This window comes from Choloepus didactylus, chromosome 2 (genome assembly GCF_015220235.1).
Source record: "Choloepus didactylus isolate mChoDid1 chromosome 2, mChoDid1.pri, whole genome shotgun sequence".
Lineage (NCBI taxonomy): Eukaryota > Metazoa > Chordata > Mammalia > Pilosa > Megalonychidae > Choloepus > Choloepus didactylus.
In genome coordinates this window covers 52,502,957-52,530,465 of record NC_051308.1, presented here as the reverse complement: position 1 = coordinate 52,530,465, position 27,509 = coordinate 52,502,957, and the positions used below count along the sequence as shown (strand labels likewise).

The window sequence follows — 27,509 nt, the reverse complement described above, 5'->3', positions numbered from 1 at the left end:
TTAGAGTAATGTGACTGGGAAGTCACTTAATTTTATTGAGCCTATTTGCTCATATGTAAAATAATATTAATCCTTAGCTTACAAGGGTTTTGTAAGGCTTAACTGAAAAAAAAAATCTAAAAAATACTTAGCTCAGGGCTTAGCACATACTGCTTAATTTATAGTTAAAAAAAAAACCTGGCATGCTTAGAGACAGGACTAGCATCGAAGATTTGAGATTCTCAAGTCAGTGTTCTTCTGATTTGTCATGACTTCTTAGCCCCTAAGGCAAGCATTTTGTGATGAAGTTGGCCTCCCTGCTGACCAGGCTCTAGTAAGATACCACAGACCTGTTGAGCGAGGGCTCAGGGATGCAAGGGTATGTGGTCGGGCCTGGGATGGGGGAACCCAGCTGGTCTCTCGACTTTAGGGGCAATGATCTCCATCCCAGTTTTACGTTCTGCTTAGGAAATGCCTAAATGCTAGGCAGAGAAGGAAGTTAGTCTGAGGCTTTACTGAGAGAATAGTTTTCTAAATGATACGGAGATAAGGGCCCAAAAATTGGAATCTAAAAACCTGGGTCTAGTCTTGCCTCTGTTGTTAAGAATCTGGATGATTTTGAGCAGATCACTTAACCTTTCTAGGCCTTGGACTGCCTCATCCATAAAATGGGACAAGAACACCTCACCTGCCCAAGTCAGAAGGGTGGAACAGTCCAGTGAGGTCCCTTTAGCCAGAAATCTATGACACATGTTTAGGGGAAGACTCCTGCCCTACCCCATTCGCATCCCAACTTCATGGTCTCTTTCCCTTCCTTTGTTGCCCCACAGCCCAACATGGAACAGTAAAGTGTGACAACTCCTGATTAGTTACTAAAGCCCACTGATGCTATTTCTCATTCTTGCTTAGTTGGAACACTCAGCTGGTGACACCAGCCTTTGAAGTAGAAAACCAGAATGCAGTGTAAGGAGCTGATGACTGATTGTGACAACCCCAGTGGCACTAAACTCCTTCCCCATCCTGGAGTCTACACATTTCTGTGAAAGATGAAGCCAGAAGAGTGATAGAATCCACAGAGAGATTCAGAAGAGCAGAACCTCAGGTCCAACTCCCTTACTTTGCATCTCTGTATGTTTTCTGCTTCCCCGGATGAAGGACACATGATAACAGAAGTACAGAGAAGCTCAAGTAGGTACAAGCTTTTGGCTTAATCATCATGAACTACACAAGGGACCTAGGTGTATGCTGGACCCATCTCCACCCTGAAATATTTGCAGTTCTGTTCTAATTCCCATATTGTCTTTTGATTTATCATGTGACCCTGGGTAAGTTTGTAAACTCTCTGAATTTCACTATAACCATATGCAACAGAGAAAAGTATTCCAATCATTTTTGATTATCCAAAAGTGATATGGAATTAATGTGCTAATAGAAACAAAGGGGATTTGTGCTCCTTGCAAGAAAAGCATGGTGAGAATAGAAGTCACACTAGCAGTAAAAGTAGTAATAACAGTAATGACTGCTATTTGCTCAGTACCTACTATTGGTGAGGCTCTGTATTAGGTACTTTACATCCTCCATGTCTAATATGTATAGCAATCTTGCAAGGGAGGCATAATGTTCCAGTTTTGCAGATGAGATAACCAAGTTCCCTTGAGGGGAACAGTTGATCTGAGCCAGCACTGGGATATTATGGTTGGCTGGGGAGAATCTAAAGAGCAGAGAATGGCCCTGTTTTAGTTAATTCTGCAAAGCTGCAGAAGCGGAACCGACACTTCCCCCAGCCCCACCCTGGGGAGGGGGTCAGTACATATTGTTTGGTGATATGGAACTCGGAAAGCTCTCTCTGGTGACTAATGCAACTGGATGCCAAAGTCCAGCAGGATTAGATTAGTTCGGCTCAGCTGGTCCAGTCTTCGAAGTATTTTTTCCCATGACTCAGGGCTGGGGGCAGGGGGCAGGATTCTTTTCCTCCATCTGACCTTGCAAACATGTCACTGAAAAGGAGATTGATCTGACAGCTTCATTGCCCCAGGGAGCCAGGGAAGATGCTGGATTTGGGGGAAGCCTCGAAGATTTTAGTAATAATAATAATAGAAAGCACTTCTGTGTCAAGCACTTTTCACAGGTTATTTTATATAATCCTTACAACAAATATACAAGGTCTTTATTATTACCCCCCCTCCACAGAAGAAAAAAAACTGATGCTCACAAGTTAAGTGATAATAGCAGCTAACATTTAAGTGCATATATGCCCAAGCAGCTCTCTAGTGCTTTAAATGAATTATTTCATTGTTCTCCATTTCTTTCCTTATAAACATACTACATATTATGCTCACTTGTGTTTTTGTCCGCCTTCCCACTTTAAGATACAATTTCTATTAGGGCAGGTGTCGACAGTCTTGTTAAATAACATACACCCAACTCCTGGCACAAAGTAGGCATTCAATAAATATTAGTTTGATAATGAATTATTTCATTTAATCCTCATTATGGTGTCATGAGGCATATATTATAATAGCCTCCATTTTACAGATGAAGAAACTGGAGCTCCAAGGTCACACAGCCAGAGAGCTGGAGTCAGGACCAGAATCCAGCAGCTCATAGAATCTTCGTTATGCAAACAGGTCCCCACCTGAAGGCAGGGAACTGGACGTGGTGGTCTTTGGAGGTCTCTTCCAACCCTGAGATATACGGCTGTGCCCAGTGTACTCAGGCAAGGCAGGAGGAATGGTCTAAAAGGCTGTGCGTTTCTATGGTTTGCATTTTCCTAAAGATGAGGCCTCTGTATTCTCTGGAAAATTTCATGTGGCCTATTTGGGTCATCTGGATTCTGTGAGCTTGAATCATTACCCTCCATCCCCTTGTCCCCAAAATACAGTTCCCTTCACCTGCCCTGAGACAAAGACCTGAGCAACAGGGGCTTGCTCTTGGGTTGCAAAGCAGCCTACTAAACACACAGCCTGATGCCTCATGCAGGGACTGCCCAGGATTGAAGTATTTAAGGAGCTGCACAAAAGATGCAAACAATAAATGAGCCTTTAGTTTGTCCCCTTTCAGAATGGCTCTGGGAGATCAGGGCTTTCTCCTCTGGGGTCAGCTGGGGTTCTGGATAGAAACCAACAACCCCCCTCTCTACACCTGTCATGCTTGAGCTGGGGGAGGTGGTGGCCGGGGGGTGGGGGATTCTGTAAATATGTCTCCTTCCCTGTGCCAACCAATGCAGCCTTTCCCAGCTTTCAGACCAGTTCTCGGGACCCAAGAGGCCTATAAAACAACAAAACAAACAGTGGGTTTGGCGGCGGGAGCCTGGGCAGGCAGCCAAACTCATTACTAGGGATGCGGTGGTGAGCTCCCTGAGCCACCATCCCACCTTGGCCACGCAGGCTCTGGGGAGGGGCAGAGGGGCGTCTGCTCCCTACTAACCCACCCCCCAGTGCTGCCCAGCTGCCTAGGGGAGTCGGGGCCCGGGGCAGCGGTCACAAGTCCCAGAAGAGCCACTGGGTCTCCTGGAATTGGACATGGAGCCCTGGCTGTTTACTTAATCAGGGTTCACATTGAGAGACGAGTGAATCATTTCCACTCAGAGGAATGAGTGGCTATTGTTTGACAGGCTTGGCACAGAGAGAAAGGCATATTTCTCAGCTTTTCATCCAACTTGGCTTTCTGTCGGCCAAGGCAACTCCACCCCATGAAGGAGCCACAGGTTAGGGACTTCTGTACGTTTTGAGAGGAAGTGTAAATGCCAATGTCAATATTGTCAACAGTCGGCCTTATACCCTCAGGTGAGATACTGAATATCTCTGTGGCTTAGTGTTCCATGTCTGTAAAATGGGGTAGAGATGCAGGGGGCAATCATCACACTTAGTTGAAGTATTTGAGAAAGATGGAAAAGACACATACAGGTATCTTGTCAATAGACAGGGTTACCACATAAGTGAACAATAAACCAGGGACTGGGGTGAGTTAATACTTCAGTGCTCTGATGGATTCTTTTTTTTTTTTTTTTTTTTTTTTTTTAATCATCATTTTATTGAGATACATTCACATACCACGCAGTCATACAAAACAAATTGTACTTTCGATTGTTTACAGTACCATTACATAGTTGTACATTCATCATCTAAATCAATCCCTGACACCTTCATTAGCACACACACAAAAATAACAAGAATAATAATTAGAGTGAAAAAGAGCAATTGAAGTAAAAAAGAACACTAGGTACCTTTGTCTGTTTGTTTGCTTCCCCTACTTTTCTACACATCGATCCATAAACTAGACAAAGTGGAGTTTGGTCCTTATGGCATTCCCAATCCCACTGTCACCCCTCATAAGCTACATTTTTATACAACTGTCTTCGAGATTCATGGGTTCTGGGTTGTAGTTTAATAGTTTCAGGTATCCACCACCAGCTACCCCAATTCTTTAGAACCTAAAAAAGGTTGTCTAAAGTGTGCGTAAGAGTGCCCACCAGAGTGATCTCTCGGCTCATTTTGGAATCTCTCTGCCACTGAAGCTTATTTCATTTCCTTTCACATCCCCCTTTTGGTCATCTGATGGATTCTTTCCAGTGCACAAGCTGCTACTACAAGAGGCTTGAAGTTTTCCTGGCTTTGCTTAGTAAATCGTTTGTGAGATTAAAAAGAGAAGAATAGGTTTGGGACATCAGGGCTTCCTGTGGGCTGGGGACTGGAGACCTTGAGTTGGTATGTCCCTTAGGGAAAAGAAGAAGGAAGTTTCCTTAAGAATTTCACAGGCGTTTCAGCTGCTGTTAGCTAATGGGAAAGGAGACAGTGCCAACAGAGGCCAGGGCTTCCCCAGAGTTTAGAAAGGGCCAAGTCTCTGCAGACTTGCCAAAATGTCCTAGGTGTCCTAAAAATAGAGGGCTGGCAGGAGGAGCAGTGGTTACCTAGACCTTCTTACCTAGCCCCCACCCCCACCCCAACCAGCTGCAGGTAAGCCTGCATCCTGTCCAGGAGCAGCAGATCAGCAGACGGCTCTCCTTGCTTTTCTGAGGATCTCCAGGCAATGGTGTAAAAGCCAACCCCTTCTTTCACTCCAATCAACATTTCTGAAAGTAACACCCACCATCTTCAAAATGTCATCACCAGAAATCAAACTCCCCATACCCGCCAGCATTTCTCCTGCTTCTTGGACTCCTCCTCACTGCCACCACAAGCCTTCCCTCTCCCCAACCTACCCAACACATCATAACTTCTTCTGCAAGCAAGCCACATTGACAGGAGCTGCTCTTGCTGTCTGCATTTCAGTCAATGCAAATGGGTGACTAGCATACGGTACATACTCAGAAAATCTGAGATAATTTTAATGAGTACCTAACAAGATATATGTTGATACTGGTGGTTGAGGAGTACAAAAATGAAAAAGAGGGTCCCTGTCCTCAAGGATCTGTGAATCTTAAGAGAACTGGACACACTGGCAGCTGCTACCTTGTCAGAGGCTCTTGGAGCAAGCACTGAGTGCCGTGAGGGGTCTGAGGAGGTGCCAGGAAGGACATGCCACCAGTGCTCGAGCAGCCAGCAAACGCTTTCCAGCTAGAGTACAGAACAGAGCCACCACCCCTGGCTGCTAGTGAGGGACCCCTGGGCCAAGAGGCTAGAGGGTGAGAGCAGAACACCTCCTCCCACCTCCCCATCCTCACCCCGGCCTCTCTGAGGAGACCCTGGAAGGCTGTGAAACCAGGGCTGAGGCAGCAGTTCTAGCAGCTGCAAATAGAGGGAAGGAACCAGAGAGACTTTTCTCTGAACCATGCGACAGTCCTTCCTCCCATCTCCCTGGTGTCTTCTGCTTTTCAGAATGTTCCGTTCTCTCTTCTGCCCTGCTACTTGTGCTTGACCTGCTTCCTTGACTCCTCCCTTCAACCTGGAAAGTCATATTAAAAAGAGTTTCCAGTTCCTATTGCCACTCTTCCTCAACCTGCTTTGGCATCACCCCCCAGTCTCTCTTATCTGGACTCCCACAGCCTCGTCTTTGCCAGGAGGGATGTCATCACAGTAGAGTGTGTCCAGGCGCCAGATTAACCAGCTTTCCCCTACCCTGTGTCTTGCCCCAAGCCTGTCTGCCACCGTCATCTTGGCCATGCCTTGCCCCGTCTATGCCAAGCACCTCCTACCTGATCCTGAGGGGCTTTCAGCCATGCCGAGGGCAAGCTCAAACCTACCTTTGACTTCAAAGCCCTTATCCAGGGTGCCTTGGAATTCTCTCTTTGCTCCTCTTCTCTGTCACAGCCTGCCCTCCTTTATCATACACTCCTAACTAAGGAGTCAGAGAAGTAGTGGCTGAATAATTGAAAGGATCATCTGCTTCGGGGTAGGAGTCCCCTCTACAGCATGCCTGACTGGTGACCCGGACTCTACCTGAATATTTCCGCTGACTGGGAGCTCATTCCCTCTCACGTCAATTCATTCCATATTGGACAGTTTGGCTATAAGAAACTTCTCCCTTATTTTAAGTGAAAGCTGATTGACTGTAACTTCTACTCAGTGGCTCTATTCTGTCCTCTGGGGCCACACAGATAAATCCAATTCATCTCCCACAGCTTAATGGTTAAGCGTCCCAGTTGTGAAAGCAGATGACCTGGGCTCAAATCCTGAATCTGCCATTTACCTGCTCTGTGGTCTTGGGTAAATTTCTTTACCTTTCTTGGCCTCTATTTCCTCATCTTTAAAAAGGAGATAATAATAGCAACCACCTCATAGAATTATATAAAGATTAAATGAGTCATGAGATGTAAAGCTCTTAGAATAGCACTGGACACAGAATAAATGCTCAGTATATTATATTATCTGAAGGAACCTGTTTTGTCTCCTCCTTTACTCTTTTTTCCCCCCTTGGGCTAACATCCTTTAAAATTCTTTTTCTTCATATACCATGATTCTCATGTCCTACCAGTGTTTGCTTATCTTGCTGAACCTACTTGAGTTTGCTTAAGACCCTCTTATCATATTATCTCCAACCTAAAGTGGAGCCACTGTCTCTCAAGACCTGGAAACTATTCCATTCATGTGGGGAACAAGGATTAACTTTGCGAATGCTGAATCGCATCGTTGGCTCACGTTGAGCTTGTGGTCAGCTAAAATCTCAAGATCTTTTCATTTGAGTGGCTACCAAACAAGGTCTTCTAGGTACTCAGAAGGCTCGCCAAGTCCTGCACGGCCCTTCAGTGCACTCCAGACCCCTTGTAAGTGCTCTGCCCCTTCTCCAGTGTGGCACCCGAGGTTGAGAATGCCCTTCTCTCTCACCCCCAACTCATCAGTTCCCCTGTCTCATCTAGTCTTTAAGCAGATCATGATAATCTTCCTCCTCCATAAAGCCTTCCAGATCGATCACCCTATAGCAACTGGTTTCACTCAAATTGTCCCCCCTCAGGGGTGAATCTGCCTGTCTCTTTATCACCTTTGTTGCATTAACCCTTAAGCCATGTAAGTAGTACACATCTTGGTTTCCGAAGTCTTATCTGTATTCTGCCCATTCCTTCCGAGTGTCTGTATCCAGGTCTATGGTGTTCTCCATGTGCCTAGCAGAGAGCAGTGTGTGAGGAAGTATGGGCCTCAGCACACAGCAGCGCCCTGTGGCCATACCACTTTTGGTGAGTCCCTGCTTCCTCTAAACTTCCCCCCTTGGGGACATCCTGTTCCTATGGGCTGCAGTGGATGAGGGCTGGACAGTCTGACAGACGTCTGGCCAGGCAGGGAAGAAATGAGTAGTTCTGACGCGCCCTGCTTCCCTTCCCTTTCCAAACTCTTAGCTATTTTTTTCGTTATTTTCCTTCCTGTGTTGAAAGGGCTATGGGGCTGGGACCATGGTAGGGTTTCCTGGGGACATTCCATAAATTCCTGAGGGGCTGTTTCTCTGGAGAGGGGTCAGAACAGACGACTGGGTAAATGGAGGGCTGGCGGGAGTCTGGGTGTGGTATCGGGTGCCTCAGAGATGTATAGGTGGGAAGGAAGGGTGAGTTTCATAGAGAAGGGGTGGTATGAGCTCACAGAAACAGCCAAAGAGAGGCCAAGTGAAGAGTAAGGAGTAGCAGCCAGCCTGCAGGTTGGAACAAGCTGTGGGCAGCCACGCCCCCACCCTTGCTGTTGAACCCACTTACTTGCCTCCACAGTGACGTGCAGTTCTGACAGGGCCAGGAGAACTTGGCCACCTTGGGTGTGTGGCTTGGAAAGATGCCCCAAGCAGCCCCCTGTGTGTGTAACAGTGACTTTTTAAATATAACCTTAAAACTGTAAGCAAGCAGGAAATTGTAAAGTAGCCTTAAAATGTAACCTTCAAAGCTGGAAACAGGCTATAATGGAAGCTCTTATTCTCACAAAGGTGTAATATGTAAATGTAAAGTCTTGAAGCAGTGTGTAAATGTAAAGTCTGCACCCAGATTTGAATAAGCATTCATCTATGGTCCTCAGACCTCCCAGATATGAATAAAGCCTTTTTATCTATCTCTCTAGTACTGGGAACACCTTTCACAGGTGTCACTTAGTTCCTGAAGAAAACAGGAAATAACTACATTACTGAAATTCTCCAGAGCTCTGTTACATGTTAACTAAAATGATAACTCTTTTTGTCTCTGATGGGCATAAAAACCAACAGAAGAAACAATTCGGGGAGGCAGATTTGGGAAAGCTTCCCTCCCCCATCCTCCCACTGGTATAAATAAACCCTCTTTTCCTTTTCAGCCTGGTTTGGTGTAACTTCTATTGGCTGCACTGAGCAACGAACCCAGATTTGGGCAGTGCCCCTTCTACATGTGTGCTGCACAAGATGCATAGAGATCTGGGAAGCTCAGCACATGGGTCCTGTTGAGTCTGACTGGGTTGTTCTTTATTCATTCCTCATTCACCCATTCAGCAAACACTAATTCTTTAACTCAGATCTAGTGCTGCCACTCTCTTCTCACACAGAAGACAGTGGCGACACTAACTGCTGGCTGAACTATGTAGCAAGCCTGGGCCCAAAGGCTGTTCTCAGCCTCCATCACCAGCTCTGTAGCTGCTTCTTTAGGTAACAATCTTCCTGATTGGGTGTTAGGGAAAAAGGCAAATTGTCTTAGATCTCTATGCTTGGACAAGTCACTTTTCTTCTCTGGGTCTCAGTTTCCCTGTAATGTAATGAAGGTACTGGGCTGGATGATCTCTAAAGTTCCTTAGAGAATGGTTCTGTTTTGCAGAATGGTTACAGGGCCTATCCCCCCTGTGAACACTTGGTGGAAGGACTACGGTGGAGGAAGGGAATAAATATGAATAAAGCATGGTCCTGCCTTTAATGGAACTTTCACAAGAACAAAGGGGACAAACAGAGAGTCACACAAATGAGCCGGGGCAGTGAAAGAAGGTGAGTGAAAGGGATAAGGGAAGGGGCAGAGTGCTGTCCTAGTTGTGGCTGCTGCTGGCCCTTAGAAAGCCTTTGTGTAGTTCAGAAAAAGGCAGTCCTTATGGGCAGAAGAATTAGTAAGGGGAGCCCCTCTGGGGAGTTGTCTGTACCCCAGGGTACATGGCTTGACAAGGAGAGCTCAGGCTGGATTTCAGTCCCTTACCCCACACCCTTGGCTGTGCCAGGCACAATTTGCACAACGTATATGGTGAGCCTGACTGAACAGGGAAGCTGTCAGCCTCAGGAGTCCAAGCTGAGCCCTGCCCCAGTGCACTATGCCAGTTTTAATCTTAATGGACTCTCACAAGGTAACTCCTTCCCTTCCCTATTTGGGAAAGCAAACTCAGGGACCACACTTATTCTCTTCTCCATGTGCCTGAAAGCCAAGCCAGAGTCCACAGTCCCAGGCAGGGTGATGGGCACAGGAGAGGAACATGTAGGAACCTGTCCATCGATCCAGGAAAGGGTTAAAGGGCTTTGGTATCATAGGAACCAGAAGAGGTCTGGAAGGTTCAGCATCTTCACATAAACCCAGACCACTTTTTCTCACCTCCTTTGGCAGTAACTCAGAACAAGCAGAACACGGAAACTTATCCTCAGACTCCCACCCTCTGCCCTCCTTCCACATTCCCAAACAACTTCCCTCCCAAGGCTCTAAATGTATTAGGAGGAAAGAGCTACAGGGGTTATGTCAACTTCAAAGGGTGAGACGCAGTGAGGCCTTGCATGTGCCTTGATCCACAGGTGGTGGGACTGGGGGAAGGTGGCAGGGAGGTAAGCTTGGGAAAAGGGGATTAGCTGGGACCGGAAAGAATGTGGCTGCTGCAATCCCACATAATGAAGCAGATTGTGCTCTCTGTCTGCACCCTCAGCACTAGACAAGCAGGTACAAGCTGTTGGCTTTAGCCTGCTGCACAAAAGGATTCCCGTGCTGCCAGCCCCAGACAGCCTGTACCTTCCAGCTGGGAGAGGTGCCTACGGTGGGCATGGGATAAGATGTCTACTTCCTTCTTGCAGCCCAGATTTGGTGGGGGTTGGGGAGGGGAAGAATCTGTGATTGCAGGAATCGGGAGGACAGGAGACCAGCCTGTTACCCAGGCACCATATGCCATCAGACAAGCACCCACCATTTGCCCCAACTTCTTAGAATTGGGATCCATATTCTGTTTTGACCCACTCTGATGGACTCAACAAAGACTTCTGGCCAGTACAATCAACTCGACGGATCCTGGGGAGGGATTTGTGATGTGGGTGAATCATAATGTAGATAATCAAAAGATCAGTTTAACTTGATTTGGGAATGAAGAGTGATTTTTCGTCTTCCTAGGCAGATGCACCTTCCTAATTTCTTACAGTTTGGGTAATATTGAGAGATGTTTACATTCCCCAGACACCCATCGACTGATGGCCGGGGGAAGCAGCCGGAAGATAATTCATAAAATTGACCCCACCCCTCCCTAGCTCCCCAGGAAAATTAAGAGTTGTTTGTAGTGAAATCTCCTCCAATAGCTACCTTCTGGAACGGACTTTCAGTTGAGGAGCTGGACAGCATCGGGGTGTCCAAGCTCACAGAATCTTACCTTTTTCAGCTTGCCGCTCTTAGTCCCCACGAAAACCACACTGTAGCCGTTGTAGACGTAGGAGGCCACGGAGGTCATGCGGTCCCGACTGGTGGTGTACAGGGTCAGGCCTTCCACTGGAGTTGAGCCTCCAAGTGGCTGGTTGATGTCCAGTCCGCAGAAGTTATCATCGATGGGGACGGGCTGGAGGGAAGGGGAAGGCACTGGGGTGAACAGCAGCGGAGACACGGCCAAGTCCCTCCACACTACCCCCAACTCCAGCCCTAGGGCCCCAGGCCTTGGAAAGGCACAGACATAAGGTTCAGGGGCCTAACACGTACTGGAAACAGATTCAACCAACTGACCCACAAATTCCCTACTGGCGCCAGCAAGACCAGATAAAGGAATGAACATTCCTCCTATTCACCTGGAGTCACCCATTCATTTTTCTGCCAAGAGAACCAGGGGCAATTTGTAAAGTGAATTGCTTGAACTTGTTTTCTGTTCTGTTTTTTTTTTCTTTTTTTTTTTCTTTTTTAATGTCTATGTGGCCCTTGTCTTCTGTGAAGGTCTTTCTACTTTTTAGGCAGGAGTCCCTTCAGTGGTCATTCAGCCCAGAAGCAATATCAGGATTTCTATCAGCCTGGAAAGGGTTTCTTGTTTGGGCACAAGGAATTTTAAGCCATTCAACTACTCCTGACATCATATACTGCATGTACTGGGGGGAGATTAAAAACCACCAGAATAATATTGAGCAGTCACTTATAATTTGGAAAAGCTACTTAATCTATACAAGCCTTAGTTTTTTCATCTGCAATAATACCTTTCTGATAGAATGGTTGAGGAGCAAATGAAATCGTGCGTGTAAAAGAGTTTTGCAAGTTGTATAACTGTTTCTACTATTGTGCATTACAGGTCTTCAACAATGTTTGGGTAAATATAAGTAAAAGAGGCAATGTCCTTCCTATTATCAGCCTTTCAGAGGGAGTGGTGATGCATCAGTATAAAGACTATCTGTCAGGAGAGACTGAGAAACCTTTAAAAGGAGATCTTGAGCAAGTGAAAAAATCGCTAGACAGAAAGTAGGAAGATCTGTGTTCTATTGCTAACTGGCAGTGTAATCTTGGACCAGTACCTTTATCTTTGGTAGCTGTTAAAAGAGAAGTTAAGGAAGATCTCATTCAGTCTCAAAAAAAAAAAAAAAAAAAGACTCTGGATGTTTGCTGAGAATAGGGGCTGCCGAAGGGTCACGTTCTCTGCACCGTGCGTAGCATGGGCTGGGCCAGGATGGGTGTCCTAGTAGATTGCGTGACATGGAATTCTATGGGCAAAAGCTGCAGGCTCTGGGCCTGAGAGAGCCCGGATCCCATGGCAGCTGTCCCTTTGGGGTGTGCAAAGGCATCCCAAAGGAGGAAGGAAATGACTATTGTGGGAAGCATAGAAAGCATCAGGGAGACGCCTGCTCCCTGTGCCCTCAACCTCCTCCTCTCATGCTCACCAGGGAAGAGCAGGATGACACATCTCTTGCCTACAGCCTCGTTTCCTTGGAATAATGGTTTATAAGCATAACGTGGTTTTTGTGGGGTTTTTGGGTTGTTTTTAAAACCAGGAACTTCCCTTCTCTTATGATTCCTGGGTGTTTTGCAGGGTGCAGCTGCTCCTGCTATTGGTGGAAATGGTGTTGTGCTTGTGTGTGTGTGTGTGTGTCAGTGTGTGTGTGTATTCTTTAGGGAAGTGAACTAATTTTTAGGCTCAGGATAACCCTTGAACTCTGGATAATATGGGGCCCCACCTGGCAAAGGGGATAACTTCTTAGGAAGGGAATGAAGCAGTGGTGTGCTAGATGGAGCCAGCTCATGAGAGATGATTGTGTGTGCAACTCTTTGCTTGGTGACAGCACACTGGAAACCTGAAACTGGCCATGGTGGGAGTATTAACATGATGGAAATTGGAAACTGCTGCAAGCAGGCCTTCCCTCACCTTCCCTCCCACAGAGAGCCAATTGCTGAATATTTACCAGCACACCACTGGAGCCAGTGATGGGCACATCAAGCTCCCTGGAAAGGCATGTCAGAGTAATCAGTTAGTTCATTTTAACTTTTCTACTTCTTTTCATCTCTACATTGTAGACAACAGAGTAGCCCAATAATCTAGGGAGACCTAGATTTATGTCTCTACCACTATCCAGCTGTGTGACCTTGACGTATTCCACACCCTCTCTGAGCCTCAAGTGTTCTCATCCATAAAAGGAAGGATTGGACCAGGTAATCATCATGTTTCCTCTCAGCTCTGAAAGGCCTTGATTTCATGGCTTCAGCTGCTTTCCCAGTTTCTCCAGGTGCTGGTAAGGCTGCATAGTCTGGGCACAGGCATAGCCCAAGCCAGCTTCTGAGAAATGATGACAGAAACAAAAAGCCCACTGTTGATTGTGGATTTCTCTACATCTCTCCTGATTCTAGAATCTTCAGAACTACAAGAGAAATAGTTTGCTCTGAGCCCAAGTCTCTGAGACTGGCTGACATTTCTTTCCATCTTCTTTAAATTGTCAGACATTCCCAAACACCTGATGCCCCTTTGTTTTTGCTCAAATGGTGAGAGCGTGGGGTAGGCTTTCCTTAGAAGAGCATGGCTTCACAGAAAAAGCTTAGGCCCCAAAGTTATATGGGCTGAACAGAATTCAAATCCTTTCTCTATTATTTACAGTTGTGTGGATTTAAGCAATTTATTTATTCTTTGTGAGTCTTTGTTTTTCCATTTGTAGAATGGGAATAATAATCTTTGCTTTCTAGGGTCATTGAAGGATGAAGTGAGATAACACGTAAATTTCCCAGCATTGCCTTTAGTGAATGCTAGTCCACTGAGCACAAATCTTTGTCTGTCTTGATCTGAAAGTTCCATGTTAGTCTGGAGGTCATGTTGAAATCAAGCCCTGGGACTGCAGCTTCTCTTATTTATCCTTAATCTCCTCTAGGGCCACTAAGATGTCTGGATCCCCAGATCTTGAATCCCTTGGATTGTAAGGCTCTTAAATGGACTCCTCCTTTTGCAGTTCCCTACTCCCTGCCCCCGTCCCCCAATGCCAAGGATGAACTGGAAGGGTGTGATGCTGAAAGAATAAGGAGTGAGGGGCTGTCCTCTCTGAGGTCCTGGTTCACCTGCTGTCACCTCTCTCCTGGTGTTTGCTGCCTTTGGTCACTAGCCTGGGCTTGTCCTCTGCATTGGAGCAGAGAAGGGTGTCAGTTTCCTCTTCCCTCTGGCTCAGAAGCAGGCAGGAATCAGCAGTTTCCTCCCAACAAGGCCCCCTCTGGGGTTAACCCTTGCACTTCCTCTCTACTTTTCCTGATTGGTTAGGATCATAGGACACAAAATTTCAAAGTACTTTGGAGATTACAAAGTACTTTGGAGATTATCTAGCTCAACCTCCTCATTTTACAAAAGTAAAATAACTAAACAAATAACTGGTTCTTTAATATTATTATTCACATTAATAATTATGCTGCCATTTTTTGAATGCTTATTATGTGCCAGGTATTGTGCTAAGCATGTTATATACATTTGCCATTCAATCCTCTTAATAACCATGAAAAGAGGGTACTATTATCCCTGTTTTAAAGATGAAGAAATTATAACTCAGACCAGGTACATAACTTGCCTACAGCCACAAAGGTAGTAAGTGGTAGAACTGATTTTTAATCCAAATCTGTTGGACTTCAAATCCGATTGTTTTAACCATCACCCTAACCTACTGAGCAAATGCTGGTTGGAACAACAGCATAACCTAGGCATGGTCTGTTTCCTCACTTCAAGAAGAGGTCATAAGTCCCAATAGCAGGCAGCGTCAATTTAGGGTACTCAGAAGGCAGCCACATAGGCCCCTCGGTTTCGGCTTTGCTCCTTGGACTGCAGATCCAGGGCTCACAGCACTTTGCACAGAAAGCTATTTTACCCCTTGTCAAACTACATAAGTGTTTGCTGGTAATTGTAAGTGAACATGCCAGGCACGGTGTTACTCTCTCCATATATTATCTCTTCTGATCGTCCCATGAGGCAAGCATTATCATTCCCATTCCACAGACGAGACATCTGAGACATACAGACGTTAAATTACTTCTGAAGCTAGTAAGTGGCACAGGGGGAATTTGAACACTGCTTTTTGTCTCAGAAGCCCAAACTCTTGGCCACTATTTTATGTCATCACCTATTTTTGCATCTCTCTCTCTCCCAGTAGAATATGAGAACCATTAGGTGACCACGTCTTTTTGTGTTTGCATCCCTGGTGCCTAGTACAGTGTAGGGCATGCAGAAGATCTTCAACACCTGCTTGTTAAATGGATGGAGGGATGTGTGGATGGATGGAGAGAGAGAGGGAGGGACAGACGGATGTGTGGACATATGGATGATGGCTGGCTGGTGGGATGGATGATCCAGTGGGTGGAAGACGATGACCACTTTGGGGGCAGCGTCCCGTCCATCCAACAGAACAATGCACCCCACTAATATTCTTGCTTTTGCCATCACCAGGTCTGGACCCTGAAGTCCCCTTTCTGTCTTCTCTTCCCTTTTCCCAGTCTTCTGATTCTTCTCGTTTTCAACCTATCAGTCAAGCTCAACTCTCTTCCCTCTTCTCCTAACCTACATATCCAACTACCTACATGACCCCTACAAGTCCTGCACATGCATGATCTGGTCCCTGTTACTTCTGACAGACTGCATCTCCCACCACTCTTTCTCTCACATACTCTGCTCTGGCTGCAGTGGCTGCTTTTCTGTTTCCCAAACATTCCAGACTGCCCTGCATTCTTTGCAGCTTCCTCTCTGGGATGCTTTCCCCAGGTACCTGCATGGCTCATGTCTTTGCAAATCTCAGCCTTTGCTTGAATGCCACTTTTTCAGTAGGTCAACTGCCTCCAGCACTGTCTCTTCACTTTCCCTGCTTTATTTTTCCCCATAGCAATTATCACTATCTGACCTACTGCATGTATTTATGTGTTTATTTCTCTCACCTCTCTAGTATATAAGCTCCATGAGGGCAGGAAAATTTCTATGGCTCACTACTGAAGCCTGAAGCCTAGAATAATGCCTGGCACAGTGTAGGTGCTCGACAGATATCTTTTTGAATGACTTAAGGAGTCAATCAATCAACAAACATGCCCCAAGTGTCTAATGTAAGTTAGACCCTGTGTTATTGGTGTCCCCCTGACAACATGAACCTGAGAACCCCTCTCATTTCAGGCTCTGCCAGTCTGGCAGTGGGGCACTGACAGGAAGCTTGTGCCCGAGTCATGAATGAGGAGCAGGGTCAGGTGAGGGCCTCCTTACCGCCTTGGTGCACTGGACGTCCTTCCCCAGCAGCCAGTTGAGTTCCAGGTTGCCCTCGCCCTGGTAGCAGGACTGCAGGCGCTCTTTGATCTGCAAGTTGATGGCACGGATGGGGAAGGCACAGAGGGCAGAGTCATCAGGTGGGTGGTGATACTGCTTCTGCCCTTTGGAGAAGATGGCGAAGAGCACGTCATCCTGGCTGCTGATATTGAAGGCCTGGGCCAGCATGTCCCCGGGCTTGGCGAGGTAAGCAGCCTGCAGGAGGCGATATTCCACCCCAGCCCGAGTGCATCCAAAGGGCAGGGACACGTAGGAGTGGAACTTGGGGTCATCCTTGCAGAGACGCACAATGCGTGAGGTGTAGAAGAGGTCGCCAGCGGAGTTGATAGCCACGCCCTCCGGGGTCTCGGGCTGGACAGTGAGGAAGTACACGAAGACCCCGCTGGCAAAGCCGTAGATGTAGAAGATGTCAAAGTGGGAAACTAGAGCCAAGGTGTCCGAGGGGATCTTGATGAGGGAGGAGACAAAATCACTGTGCAGCTCATAATCGAGCATGGCGGAGGATTCAGGGTCGCGGGGCAGCTTCCGGCTGGACAGGGTTGGGAAGTAATCCTGCTTCCCATCCACGGCAGTGCCGATGAAGAGCTTGCCATCCTCACCCTTGGAGCGCACGATTACCCCGTACATGGTGCCCGTCTTGTTGACGCTGGATAAGTAGTGCTCCTTCTTGTGGGATGGCTCCACTAGGATGAAGAGGTCATCCAGCCGCAGCAGCTTGCAGACCCCCTGGTAGAGGCTCCCGCAGGCCAGCAGGCGGTTCTCGGAGTAGTCAATGATGAGCAGCTTGTTGACGTTGTTGGTGAGCGTGAGCACCTCACTGCAGGGCTGCACGATGAGGGGTGGGTAACAAGACTTGTTGTCTTCTTCTGGTCCTGTCTTATGAGCCACCTGAATGGTGAGATTGCCGGTCAGCTTATACACTCTGTTGATGGCCCCCACGTACACAGCCCCCGTTCCACGGTGAACAGTCAAGTGGTTGAAGGTCCAGTCACGGTTCTCAGAGTGGAAGGTGCTGAACTGGTGCATCCCAGCTGCCAGTGGGACCAGGAGCACCCAGACCACGGAGAGCAGGACCACAGACCAGTTGTCAACCTCTGGGGCCCGCGGCCAGGGCCTCCTCTGTTCCATTCTGCGTGGGGCAAGGACCAGGAGACAGATCCTCTGAGCACTCATGTATCCCACCTTCCTGGGTTAGCCCTCACATGGTTCTGGAAAACACAAGGCAGAGTGGTCAGATGGAAAATAAAGTCTGGGAGGAGTGAACAAGATCATTGACTCAAGGTCCCAACCCTGGTCCTTTCTGTGAGCCTCCTCTTCTGTATTTGTTTTTCTATTTTTAACAGACTTTCTGCTTCTTAGGGATGTTCAGGGAATCCTATTATCTATTTTGGGCTCCATGCTTTACACTGTAAAATATTTCTTTACTTTATAAAGCATCTCTATTTCTGTCTTCCTAAAGACATCTTTTTTATCTCTCAGAGAGGTTAAAAGACTGTTTAAGTTCATCCAGTTAGTCAATCTCAGTGTTGGGACCAAAGCCAATCTTCCCCACATAACTATCACATCTGTGCTATCCCAGAGGAGTGGAAATCTCTCCCACTTTTCTAGAAGCTTGTTAGGAAGGCACTCCCCCAGCTTCTCTCAGTCAACTACCCCCAGCATAGGGTATCACAATAAAACTCCTCCTTTCAGATGTCCATCCCTTCACACAGCTGTGTTTCTTTACTTTCTCATTCCCTGTCCTCTGTGGGAAGACAGACGGGCTGGTCACCCTGTATATAAGTGCCTCTCACTCTCCCTTAGCCTCTTTTCCGCACAGAAGAATCCCTCATCTTTATCTGTAAAAACTTTTCTAGAAAAGTGAAATATGCTCTGACCAGTAAGACTGGGGTTCCCACAGTGCTGATCAGGAGCCTGCAGAGCCCCAGGGAGACTGGCTGACGAGGCCCCATCGCTCCTTGGGACAGAAGGATGCCCAGCCACCGCCTCCCCAGTGAGTCAGGCTGCCGGATCCTGGGGGACACTGCTTCAACATCTGCTGCTTTGCAAGCAGAGCATATGGGGAACCTGCCTCCTTGCTAAGGGGGACTGGTCATCTGTGTCCATTTTCTGCCACCTGAGGCAAAAGTTCTGGGTTTTAAGAAATGTGAGGAGGAGCAAAAGGAGGTGAACAGAGGGCCAGTTTCCTTCCAGCTACCGCTCAGTTCTCATGGCTGTGGAAGGATGCATGCACTCAACTTGGGCCTCAGTCTCCATGCCCAAGGGAGTCTCCAGCCCTGCCTTACACTTCCGAATTGAGAGGAAGCTGCCCAGAGCGGGCAGGTGGGGCTCCCGAGGAGGGCTTCTAGAGACTCCTGGGCAGGAGGCGGAAGGTGGAGAGTGGATCCTGTCCTGTCACTGTAATAACGCAGCTCCTGGCTTTCATGGAAAGCAGTAACAGCAGCAGTAGCGGCAGGTTGCGGGACGTGTGGCAGAGAAAGCTTTTCTCCAGTGGGACAGATTGTCCAGCATCCTCCTCAGACAAGTCCAGACAGAACTCTGGGCACACGAAGTGGCAGGAGTGGAAACACCCAAGAGAGGATGGAGAATATGCTCCAAGACAGCGTGGTAGAGGCCTGTCCCCCTCCACCTGCAATCTGGCTGGACTGTACTATGGTCAGAAAAGACACCACCTTGAGGGGCCCCTCCGTTATTTTATTTCTATTTTTAGAAACTCTCCCCCCCACCCCATCCTCTGCCCCACCTAGGTTCCCCTCCTCCAACAGTCTCACCAGGGTGTTCTGGGGTGACTCACGAGGCCCCAGGCTTCCTTGGCAAGAGGAAGGCAGCGGCCGCGTGAGGCCCGGGCTGACCTCAGCTCCCCCGACACAGCACTTCCGGCCCCGCCCGCACACCGGCAAAGCCTCCCAACACACTGAGCTTTCAGTTTGAAAACCAGAGGTTATTTTTAGTTATGTCCTGAGGCCGGTAGCAGGACATGCATTCCTCAAGCAGAGCTGCAGAAAGGAAATAACCGAGTTCCCAAATTCTTAGCTGGCCAGGGAACTGCCAGAAGCCATGTGTCCATGCCTCTGTCTCCGGTAGGAAAGCTCGTTTGGCCAAAGCGGGAGATGACTGTGTCCCATGAGGAGCTGTGAGGATGACGATTATAATAGTCACACGCTGTGCTTGGGGTTTTGCATTTCACCAAGTGCTCTCTGAGATGCTCTGGCACTGAGTTTGTGGACAGCATACTCCTGACTTCCCCACCACATACACGTGCATGTATGTTTATCCCGTGTGTGGAAGAAGGGGCTCCTGGCAGCAGAGACAACATATGCGGATGTCGTGTGAGGTTAAGATCAGCCATCTCACCTCCCAAAACAGAGCTTGAATGGTGAGTGGCTTTTGTTGTTAGACAGAATTTGGGAACAAATTTGGGACCTTGGACAAGCCAAGTCTCGTGTCATGAGATAGTGCACAGAAACCTGTTAGCGTGGTCACTGGCACACAGTAAGGGCTTGATTTATGTTAGTTGTTGTTATTATCACTGACACCTCCCCAGGAGACCCCACCTCAGGAATCCTGCCAGAACTCCTCTCTCCACTGTTTGCTTGTATTCTTCCTTTCCATGGGAATGAAAGCTATGGACAGGCCTTGTATCTCTAGCTCATCCTGACCCAGCAAAGGGGCTCAGTCTGGGAAGTGTGTGTCAGGGGAAAAGGGATTGTCCAGGAAATAGATCCAAGATGTTCTGCTCTGTCATAAAGCTGCACAAGTCCTGACACAACCTCTCCACTGTGGTCTGATGGCCAGGAGGTATGGGGTCGTGGGGTAGGGTATAAAGGTAGGAGATTCAGGAACGTGGGGTCCAAATTCTGCCAGTGTCACTCATGAGTTGTGGGGCTTTAGATTGGTCTAGCATCTCCCTGAACTTAGTTATTTATCTTAAGATTTCTTCCTTTAGATTCAATGATACCTCAAGGCTTGGTTCCTTCGGCTCTTAAAGTGTGATTTTACTAGCAGCTGAGGTCCTTCCGTCTACCTGGTGAGACTGGTTTGGCCAGGAATTGGCAACAGACCACTACAAGCTGGGCTGTTTTCCTCTCACCCTGCAAATCAGTATCTGGTCTAGGACAGACTGCTTCTGGTGACCAGTCAAATGAATCCACTCCATGGAGCTCAGGAGTCACCCACCTGGGAGCAGTTGGCACTGGAGCAATTGGGAGTCAAGAGGAAGCATCATCTCCTGCAGGTTAGATTTGGGGGGGGGGGGGCTTGCACCCCCTTGGGAGTGTGGTTTCATTTGGACAGCTGACTTCCAACAGCAAGTTGAGAGCCTCTGCCTTTCCATGCCAAGGTTAATGTTACCAAGTATTTGCTCCAAAGCAGAGCCCAGATGGCAAGGATCAAGCCTCTTATCAAGTTCAGAACAAGGGGGAAGGCCACCAACCTTTGTGCCTCTAATAATGCAGCATAGTGTAATGGTGAAATGCATGTGCTCCGAGTCTAGATGCTTGTATTCAAACAGGGCATGTAGCCTTGTAGAGTTGGTCATGTTACTTAGCCATTCTGTGATGCTATTTTACCATCTATAAAATGGGTTTAGTATTAGTAGCTACCTCACAGGATTATTATGATGAAACAAGTTAATATGTACAAGCACTTACAATAGTGCCTAGCCCATTTTAAGTGTTCAGGATACATTAGCTTTTATTAACAGCACTTTATGTGTTGATATTTCCAGCTCCTCAGCCCCATCCATTCCATGATCTGTCTTAAAATGAATTTTCCATCTTTAACTTGGTAGAAGCCAGTGAGCATTTGCCCACCACTTCTTATAATTTCTTCCTAACCCCAATTTTCTGCTAATGTCAAGCTCAGGAACTTTCTCTTAACAATGATGCCCCCTTTCTGTCACATCTCCTCTATCTAGTTCTTGAAGTCATTTCATCGCATACATTCTCAAGAGCCCAAGCTTGCCTAGTCTCTATTCTCCTACTGGTTTCCCTGTCCTAGCAGCAGAGCATCCCAGGACACCTTACTCTGAGCCTCCCTGATGCCCAGGAGAGGCTGCGCTTGCCTCTTTGGGAAGCAAATGCCACTAAATATTTTATGTGGAGGGCCGATGACACCATCTCCCTGATGAGGACTCAGGAGGCAGATATTGGTGACAGCCAGTGGAGGCACCTAATACCTTCCTGATCAGATGCTGCTGCTGCAGGCATGTGCGGCAAAGCAGGGAGGACACGATAATCAGGTATTTCCAGTTCAGCTCTAGGGGATTCCCTCCTCCCTGCCGACCTGCTCTGTTGCTTTTTTCAGAAGCTCTGGGTGCACATGCCTTTATTCTTTCAATGGTCTTCCCTGACTGCAAAAGGAGCTGCGGGATGAGGAGTTAGATTCAGGAGTTGATTTTGCCAAATTGAATCGAAGTTCATGTTAGTAGACCTCACACACTTGAACCCATCACTATCACCACCACCTCCCTTCCTATCATCACTGTCACCACCATTATCGTCACCACTGTCACTACCAGCACCATCACCACCAGCACTATATCAACAGCACAATCATTGCTATGATTTTTTTCACAATAACAATAAGCGGTGCCTGCTATTACTACTGCACCTCGTAGGTAGCAAACACAGCCAGGATCCTGAGGAGCCAGGTGGTGGTGGAGAAAAGGTAAGCATGAAACTAAGAGGCTATGAAGCACAGTTAGCAGCTGCTCTTTAGATTTACCCCAACCTCCTTTCTCTACCATGGTAGAAGGAAGTCTGGCCTCTTTCCCCAGCTCTCCATTCAAATTAGGAGCACCTTGAATGCAGGAATCAGGGCTAAGGCTGAAGGAGATTTTAAGTTTACTCCAGTGATAAGAAGCCAAGGCCCATTAGAAAGGAAATGAATTGTACAGGGGGACTCCAAATGAGTCAGGGACAGGCTGACCTGTGACTCAAAGTCTAGTGCCTTGTCTAAAAACCTACTGCTTTTCTCATGGGCAGAAGGGCCGTGACAGTTGGTTATGTCCTACCTTGAGGCTGCCTTGCCTGGGGAAAAAGTAGGGGCCTTCTGACTGTGGCAGAAGTGAACCTGGTACTGGATAAGGGTGTGCAGAGGGTGCCCAGGGTAGACTCAAAGAGGTGAGGGAGTAAGGGGTGGAGACAGTGAAAGAGACACTCTCAACTGTCCCCCTCCACGTCAGACAGAGTAACCTCCTCTGACCTACGCCCCAGATGTCACATCCAGGAGTGGAGCCTACTTTGTGGCTTGGGGACTACGGGTCCCACGGCACATCCCTCTGTATTGTCAACAACTTCATATATAGATCAGATTTAGTCTAAGCACAGAAGCTTCTTCTTCCAAAATAGTTAGAATTGCAGCAGAAGGGACTGAAGGTTGTTATGAAAGGGGACAGTCTAACTAGAGATGATCCCTGCAGATTATGGAATTTTCTGATATTGAATTTTCCTGAAAGTTGTCTAGGAATAAATTTACCCAGAGTCAGGGGATTGGTCCAGATGACATTAGAAGGTTCCTTTTGGTTTAAGATTTCTATGTATTGGTGGATAGTATATCTAAATGTGACATTCTGGGACACCAGCTCTTCCCCCATGGGTGGGATGGTACCAAAGTACCTGTCTAATTTAATGTCACTTGCATAGCTGTACGTGCAAACATTCTGAATGTAATTCTGGCTAACACCAACCTCGGAGATAGTCCGAGCATGTTGGGTGGCACAAGGTGAGCAAAAGGGTGAATGCAAAGGCCCCGGGTAACGCCGACAGCTGAAAGGCCTCAATTAAAGTGAAAGGAGTTATTTGGTATTTAAATAATTATTAGATTGAAGGAATAATCATGGGTTTGAGCTGATTTTTTTCCCCACTGTCACCCTGATGGAGTCTATAATATTATTATTCAAATGCCCATGATTCTCATTGAGAAGAGACCGAGAGAGAGAGGAGAGGGGGGTAGCACCCAGGGAGGGGTTGGGGAGAGAGCCTCATTTACTCTCCATGTGACAGGGCTGCAGGAGGTACGATTAGTCTTTTTCTTATTTCAGCTGTCACTCATGCACAGACACCAGAGATTGTTATTAGCGTATTTTATGCAAGCGATTTAAAGGCAAAAAGGGGAGGGGGTGAGGGGAGAGGAAGAATTTCCTATGGAAAATAATGGAACCAAAGGAACAATTTAGATGTCACTGCTATACCAGCTGTGTTTGCTTCATTAATCGAATGTCATTTTCCCCCCTAGACTCTGTCTGTGCTGTTAGATGAAGCAAAGTGGCTACAGCTCCCCCAAGAGAGGAGAAGGAAGATGAGGGGTGAGAGGAGGAACACGTGTCTCCACCTACCTGCATCCTTGGCATCCTTCCCCAAGAGGGTGAAGAAATGATACTGTGGCCCTTCCAGTGTGTGCCAAGGTGACTTTGGTATGCAATTTCTATCCAGTCACCCTATCTCACTGTGAGAAAGTGGTTCCCCTTCGTATAAGTCTTCATAGATTCGATTCCTTTCACAGGGAGTTAAACCAGATCTAATCACCAATAACCGAGGACTAAGAGAAGGAAATTTGGGGGGTCTTCCCACTCCTGACCAGTAATGAGGGAAGAATTCATATTCAAAGTGGTGAGGCACTGAGGGACTGCGTGACCAGAGCTGTGCAGCTCTCGGCTCTGCAAACAGAGGGAGCAAGGCTCTTGGAGTCCCACATGCCTGCGTGAGGGTGATGGACTCTGCCTCTCAGGTGCAGGGGTAGGTAGAGGCCAGCCTTGGGGCACAAGCGGAGGGGGGCTGGGGCCTGGCGAGAAAGGCAGGATGCCTGGGGCAATACACTCTAATTCCTTGGCCAGGAGTTGTTCTTTTAGGGAAAAGGGGTGTGTGCGTGCACATGAACACACATGTTCTTGGGGACAGGGCCGGCAGAAGGGCCAAGAAACATAGACATGTAGCTCTCTGAAAATTTTTGTGAGAACTGAAGGCAGCAAACAATTCTTCCTTCTTCACCCAGCAGAAAACAGTGGCCCAGAGAACCCAATTGCTCTTCCGGTCACAGCTTTTATTCCCAGTGCGATCAGAATCAGGAGTTGCTGATTTCTCACCTTTTCCTGCAGAGTGTTTCCGATCCCTTTGCCTCCCCATCCCTCTTCCTCCCCTCCTGGCCAAGAGAATAAAATGTCACTTGCCAGACCTCAAGAAACCTGTGGGATAGTTTCTGAATTCCTGGGTGAGGTCCCCTGCATTCCCATCCCAGCTCCTCCTCCAACTTTGTCCTGGGACCACTGCTTTCCATGCCAGGAAGGGTTTTCTGGTTTCCTCTTTGTTTTTTTTTTCCTCAGGTCTCCCTACTGATCAAGCCCTGGAAACTACACCAGTTCTCTCAGGGCCTTAGCAAAACATCCAGTGTTTGTCCTCTCCTCTCACGGGCTATAAAAGTTTGGAGTTGTCTCCCTGAATTATGAAGGATTCCAAAGACGTACAATCATCTGAGGGACTGAGGAGGGGGGCGGGGGTGTGCTCTGCTCCTTTCTGGGACACTGGCTGGGTTGGCTTTGCAAAGTCAAAACAAGATTCATTACCGTGGGGCCGGGAGCAGGGAGATACATGCCTGACCCTGCAGACCTGCCCCATATGTCATGGGCCTGTCAGAAATCTCCCAGAATTCCCTTTATTATCTAAAGGTCACCACCCGGGCAGAGCTGAGAGAGCTGCATGGTATAAACTAAACTACAAGAGCAATCAATTTCAAGCAGCTGCCTTCCCCACCACCCTGCTTCCCCACGCTTTGCCCTCTTCAACCCCCTTGGGGGAGAGTCTGGGAGGAGAGCCCCTTGCTGGCCACCTCATCCCTGGATCAGAAAGAGTTTCTGCAAATAGGCAGGGAACCGAGGCTACCAGAAGCAGGTCCCGGAGCACTGCCTTCCTGGAATTAAAGCGGGGGGGGGGGGGGGGACAAGGAGGAAGGTTCCTCCAGCTCTCTCCTGACTTTAAGCAGGACCCCATTTACATCATCTTGGTAGCGGAGACGCTGTTCTGGTAGGTATTAGGGGATTAAAAGTCTGGCTAAGGAATTCTCAGTCTCCTTTCAAAGATAGGGTAAAGAAAGTGGAGAGATGGCTTTGCTAAGTTGAGTCAAAGTTCAACTTAGGGCGCTGAGTGGCATCATAGTAGCAACTACCATTTGCTTCCTATAACAAAAACAAGAGTAGCAACTATTTTATTTACTAAGCATTTGTTAGGCGGCTGACCCTGTGCTAGATACTCTATCTAGGTTATTGATAATTTTGTGATTTTCTTGCAAGATGGGTATTGTTATCCCTATTTCACAGATGAAACTGAAGTTCAGGAAGGTGGAATAACCTGAATAATATCATTCAGCCAGGAAGCAGAACTTTCTGGTGTCGACATTTTTCCCTCTATTCTGCATTGCCTAGATTTTTAGAGTTCATTTTTCAGTCAAACCCTCTTATCACTGGTCTGGGAAAACTCACTAGAACATCAAGGAAGACTTGGCGAGTATTTTATTATAAAGGTCAAAACTTGTAGCTCCAGTGCCCTATTTTCCTGTTCCCTGAGGAGCTCCTTTATTTTGGTAATAGAGCAGGCTAGGGGTAGAAGGTGGCATGGGCTATATATCGTGGTTATCAGTTACAAGATTTAGTCCTGGGGTGTTTTGTGGCAAGAGGTTTGATGCTAGTGTTACCTTTCAGAGCATTTCCAAATGAGCTTTCTAAGGAGCTTAGAAATACATCTTCTGCCTTCTCGCCCCACCCTATTGAAGAAGAAAGTGCTGGGGACTCTTTGAGGTTGAAATGGGGGCAGGAGAGCAGGACAGAGGTTTAAAAAGTACTCTGCTAAATGGTTAAGTAAATTACTCCGCATAATGGCATATTATGCTGCCATTAAACAATGTTTTCAAAGAATGATAACACTTCTCCAACGCACAATAGTGGGACGGGAAGGCAGGGAAAATAAAGGAGGGAAAAAAAAAGCAAAACATCGGGAGTTCATCACAACTGTCAGTCAGAGGACTGACCCTTAAAACCTCACTTATTTTACCCTGAAACTGTCCACATCTTTTTCCTCTTGAAGAAAAATTTTAATGGCCCCCAGGAGTCTGGGTGAGAGCCCTTCCTGCCTTCTCTTGCACTCCCGTCTTCCTTTCTGCCCTCAGTAGCCCACAGGGAAGCGGAAGCATTCTAGGGATAAGGAGCACTCCGACCCCTGCTGCTTCATCCTTGTGTGAGGAAAGCAGCCATCCGTGCCAGATCAAGGTGCATTTTTTAACGCCATCCATTTCCAGAAGTCAGGGTTCCCCATAGTTCAAAAGGGCGGGCCGCTACATCAGGAAGCCCAGTGTTGCCTGCCTGAAAATGTTGCAGGTAAGATAGTCACATAGTCACCAACCAGGCCTTCTGCTGAGATGGACCCTGGTGGAAGTCACAGGCAGTTAAGATTCAGCTGTGATTACCCTCCAAGGAGTGCCTTCTACTGCTTCATTTCTTGTGCTTTCAGACCCCCCTGGTCCAGCTCTGCCAGGAACATGGCCAAAGTGTGATATTCACGTGTGGAAACCTTCCAGGGCTCCCTGCTGTCGCCCGGATGAGCTCAGAATCGTTGATACCCTGAGTTCAAGTCGCTCACGTTGACTTTTCCACCTTTCTCCAGCCTCACAGCCCACCTTTCCCAGAGTGTCTCTGCTCCCAAGAAACTGGTCTGTTTGTCAAGTCCCCAAAACACCCTGCCCAGTTTCACCTCTGTAGTCCCCTTTCCTGGAACACTCGTCTCTACTTTCTTCTTTGCCTGTCCAAACCCTGCCACCCTTCAAAGCCTCACGGAGTCCCCAGGACCACCCCTGCCCACCTGCTGCCTGCCCACTTAGGAGGCATTTTAGCACACACTGCATCACAGATGGCTCTCCTTCTTATGTGACTACATCCCTGTTCCCCATGGAATTAAAGGCTCTTTGAGGGCAGGAACAATAGCTCATGCTCCTCAGTATCCCCTGCAGGGCAGGCCTGGTGACTTTCCCTCAGTGATGGGCTCAGTCTGAATGGAGGAAAACAGGTGACAGGGGAGACCGAGGTGACCGTTTGCTTTTTCTCTGCTGGCACTAGCCTGGCTAGTTTGCCCTAGGAAATGGTTTGAACTGACATGCTAGGCTCAGATATCTGTCATGACTGAGCTCTTTTGGAGGTAGGAGAGAAGGACTGAAACTTTT

The 27,509-nt window shown here is 47.6% G+C and overlaps 1 protein-coding gene and 1 long non-coding RNA gene across 2 annotated transcripts in view; one reads left to right on the top strand and one right to left on the bottom strand.

Annotated features, from left to right (window-relative positions):
• Positions 1-27,509, bottom strand: part of PLXNA2 (plexin A2) — a 211,909-nt gene that overhangs the window by 169,199 nt on the left and 15,201 nt on the right. The window contains exons 2-3 of the mRNA XM_037824810.1: positions 16,248-17,515; positions 10,950-11,132 (exon numbers count right to left, since the gene is read on the bottom strand). Coding sequence (XP_037680738.1) covers positions 10,950-11,132; positions 16,248-17,480 — 1,416 coding nt within the window. The 5' untranslated portion in view covers positions 17,481-17,515. The remainder of the gene's footprint in view (positions 1-10,949; positions 11,133-16,247; positions 17,516-27,509) is intronic.
• On the top strand, positions 20,263-27,137 carry LOC119526038. The gene is made up of 3 exons (XR_005215069.1): positions 20,263-20,541; positions 23,544-23,721; positions 26,804-27,137. It is a non-coding gene; the product is annotated as an uncharacterized LOC119526038 (long non-coding RNA).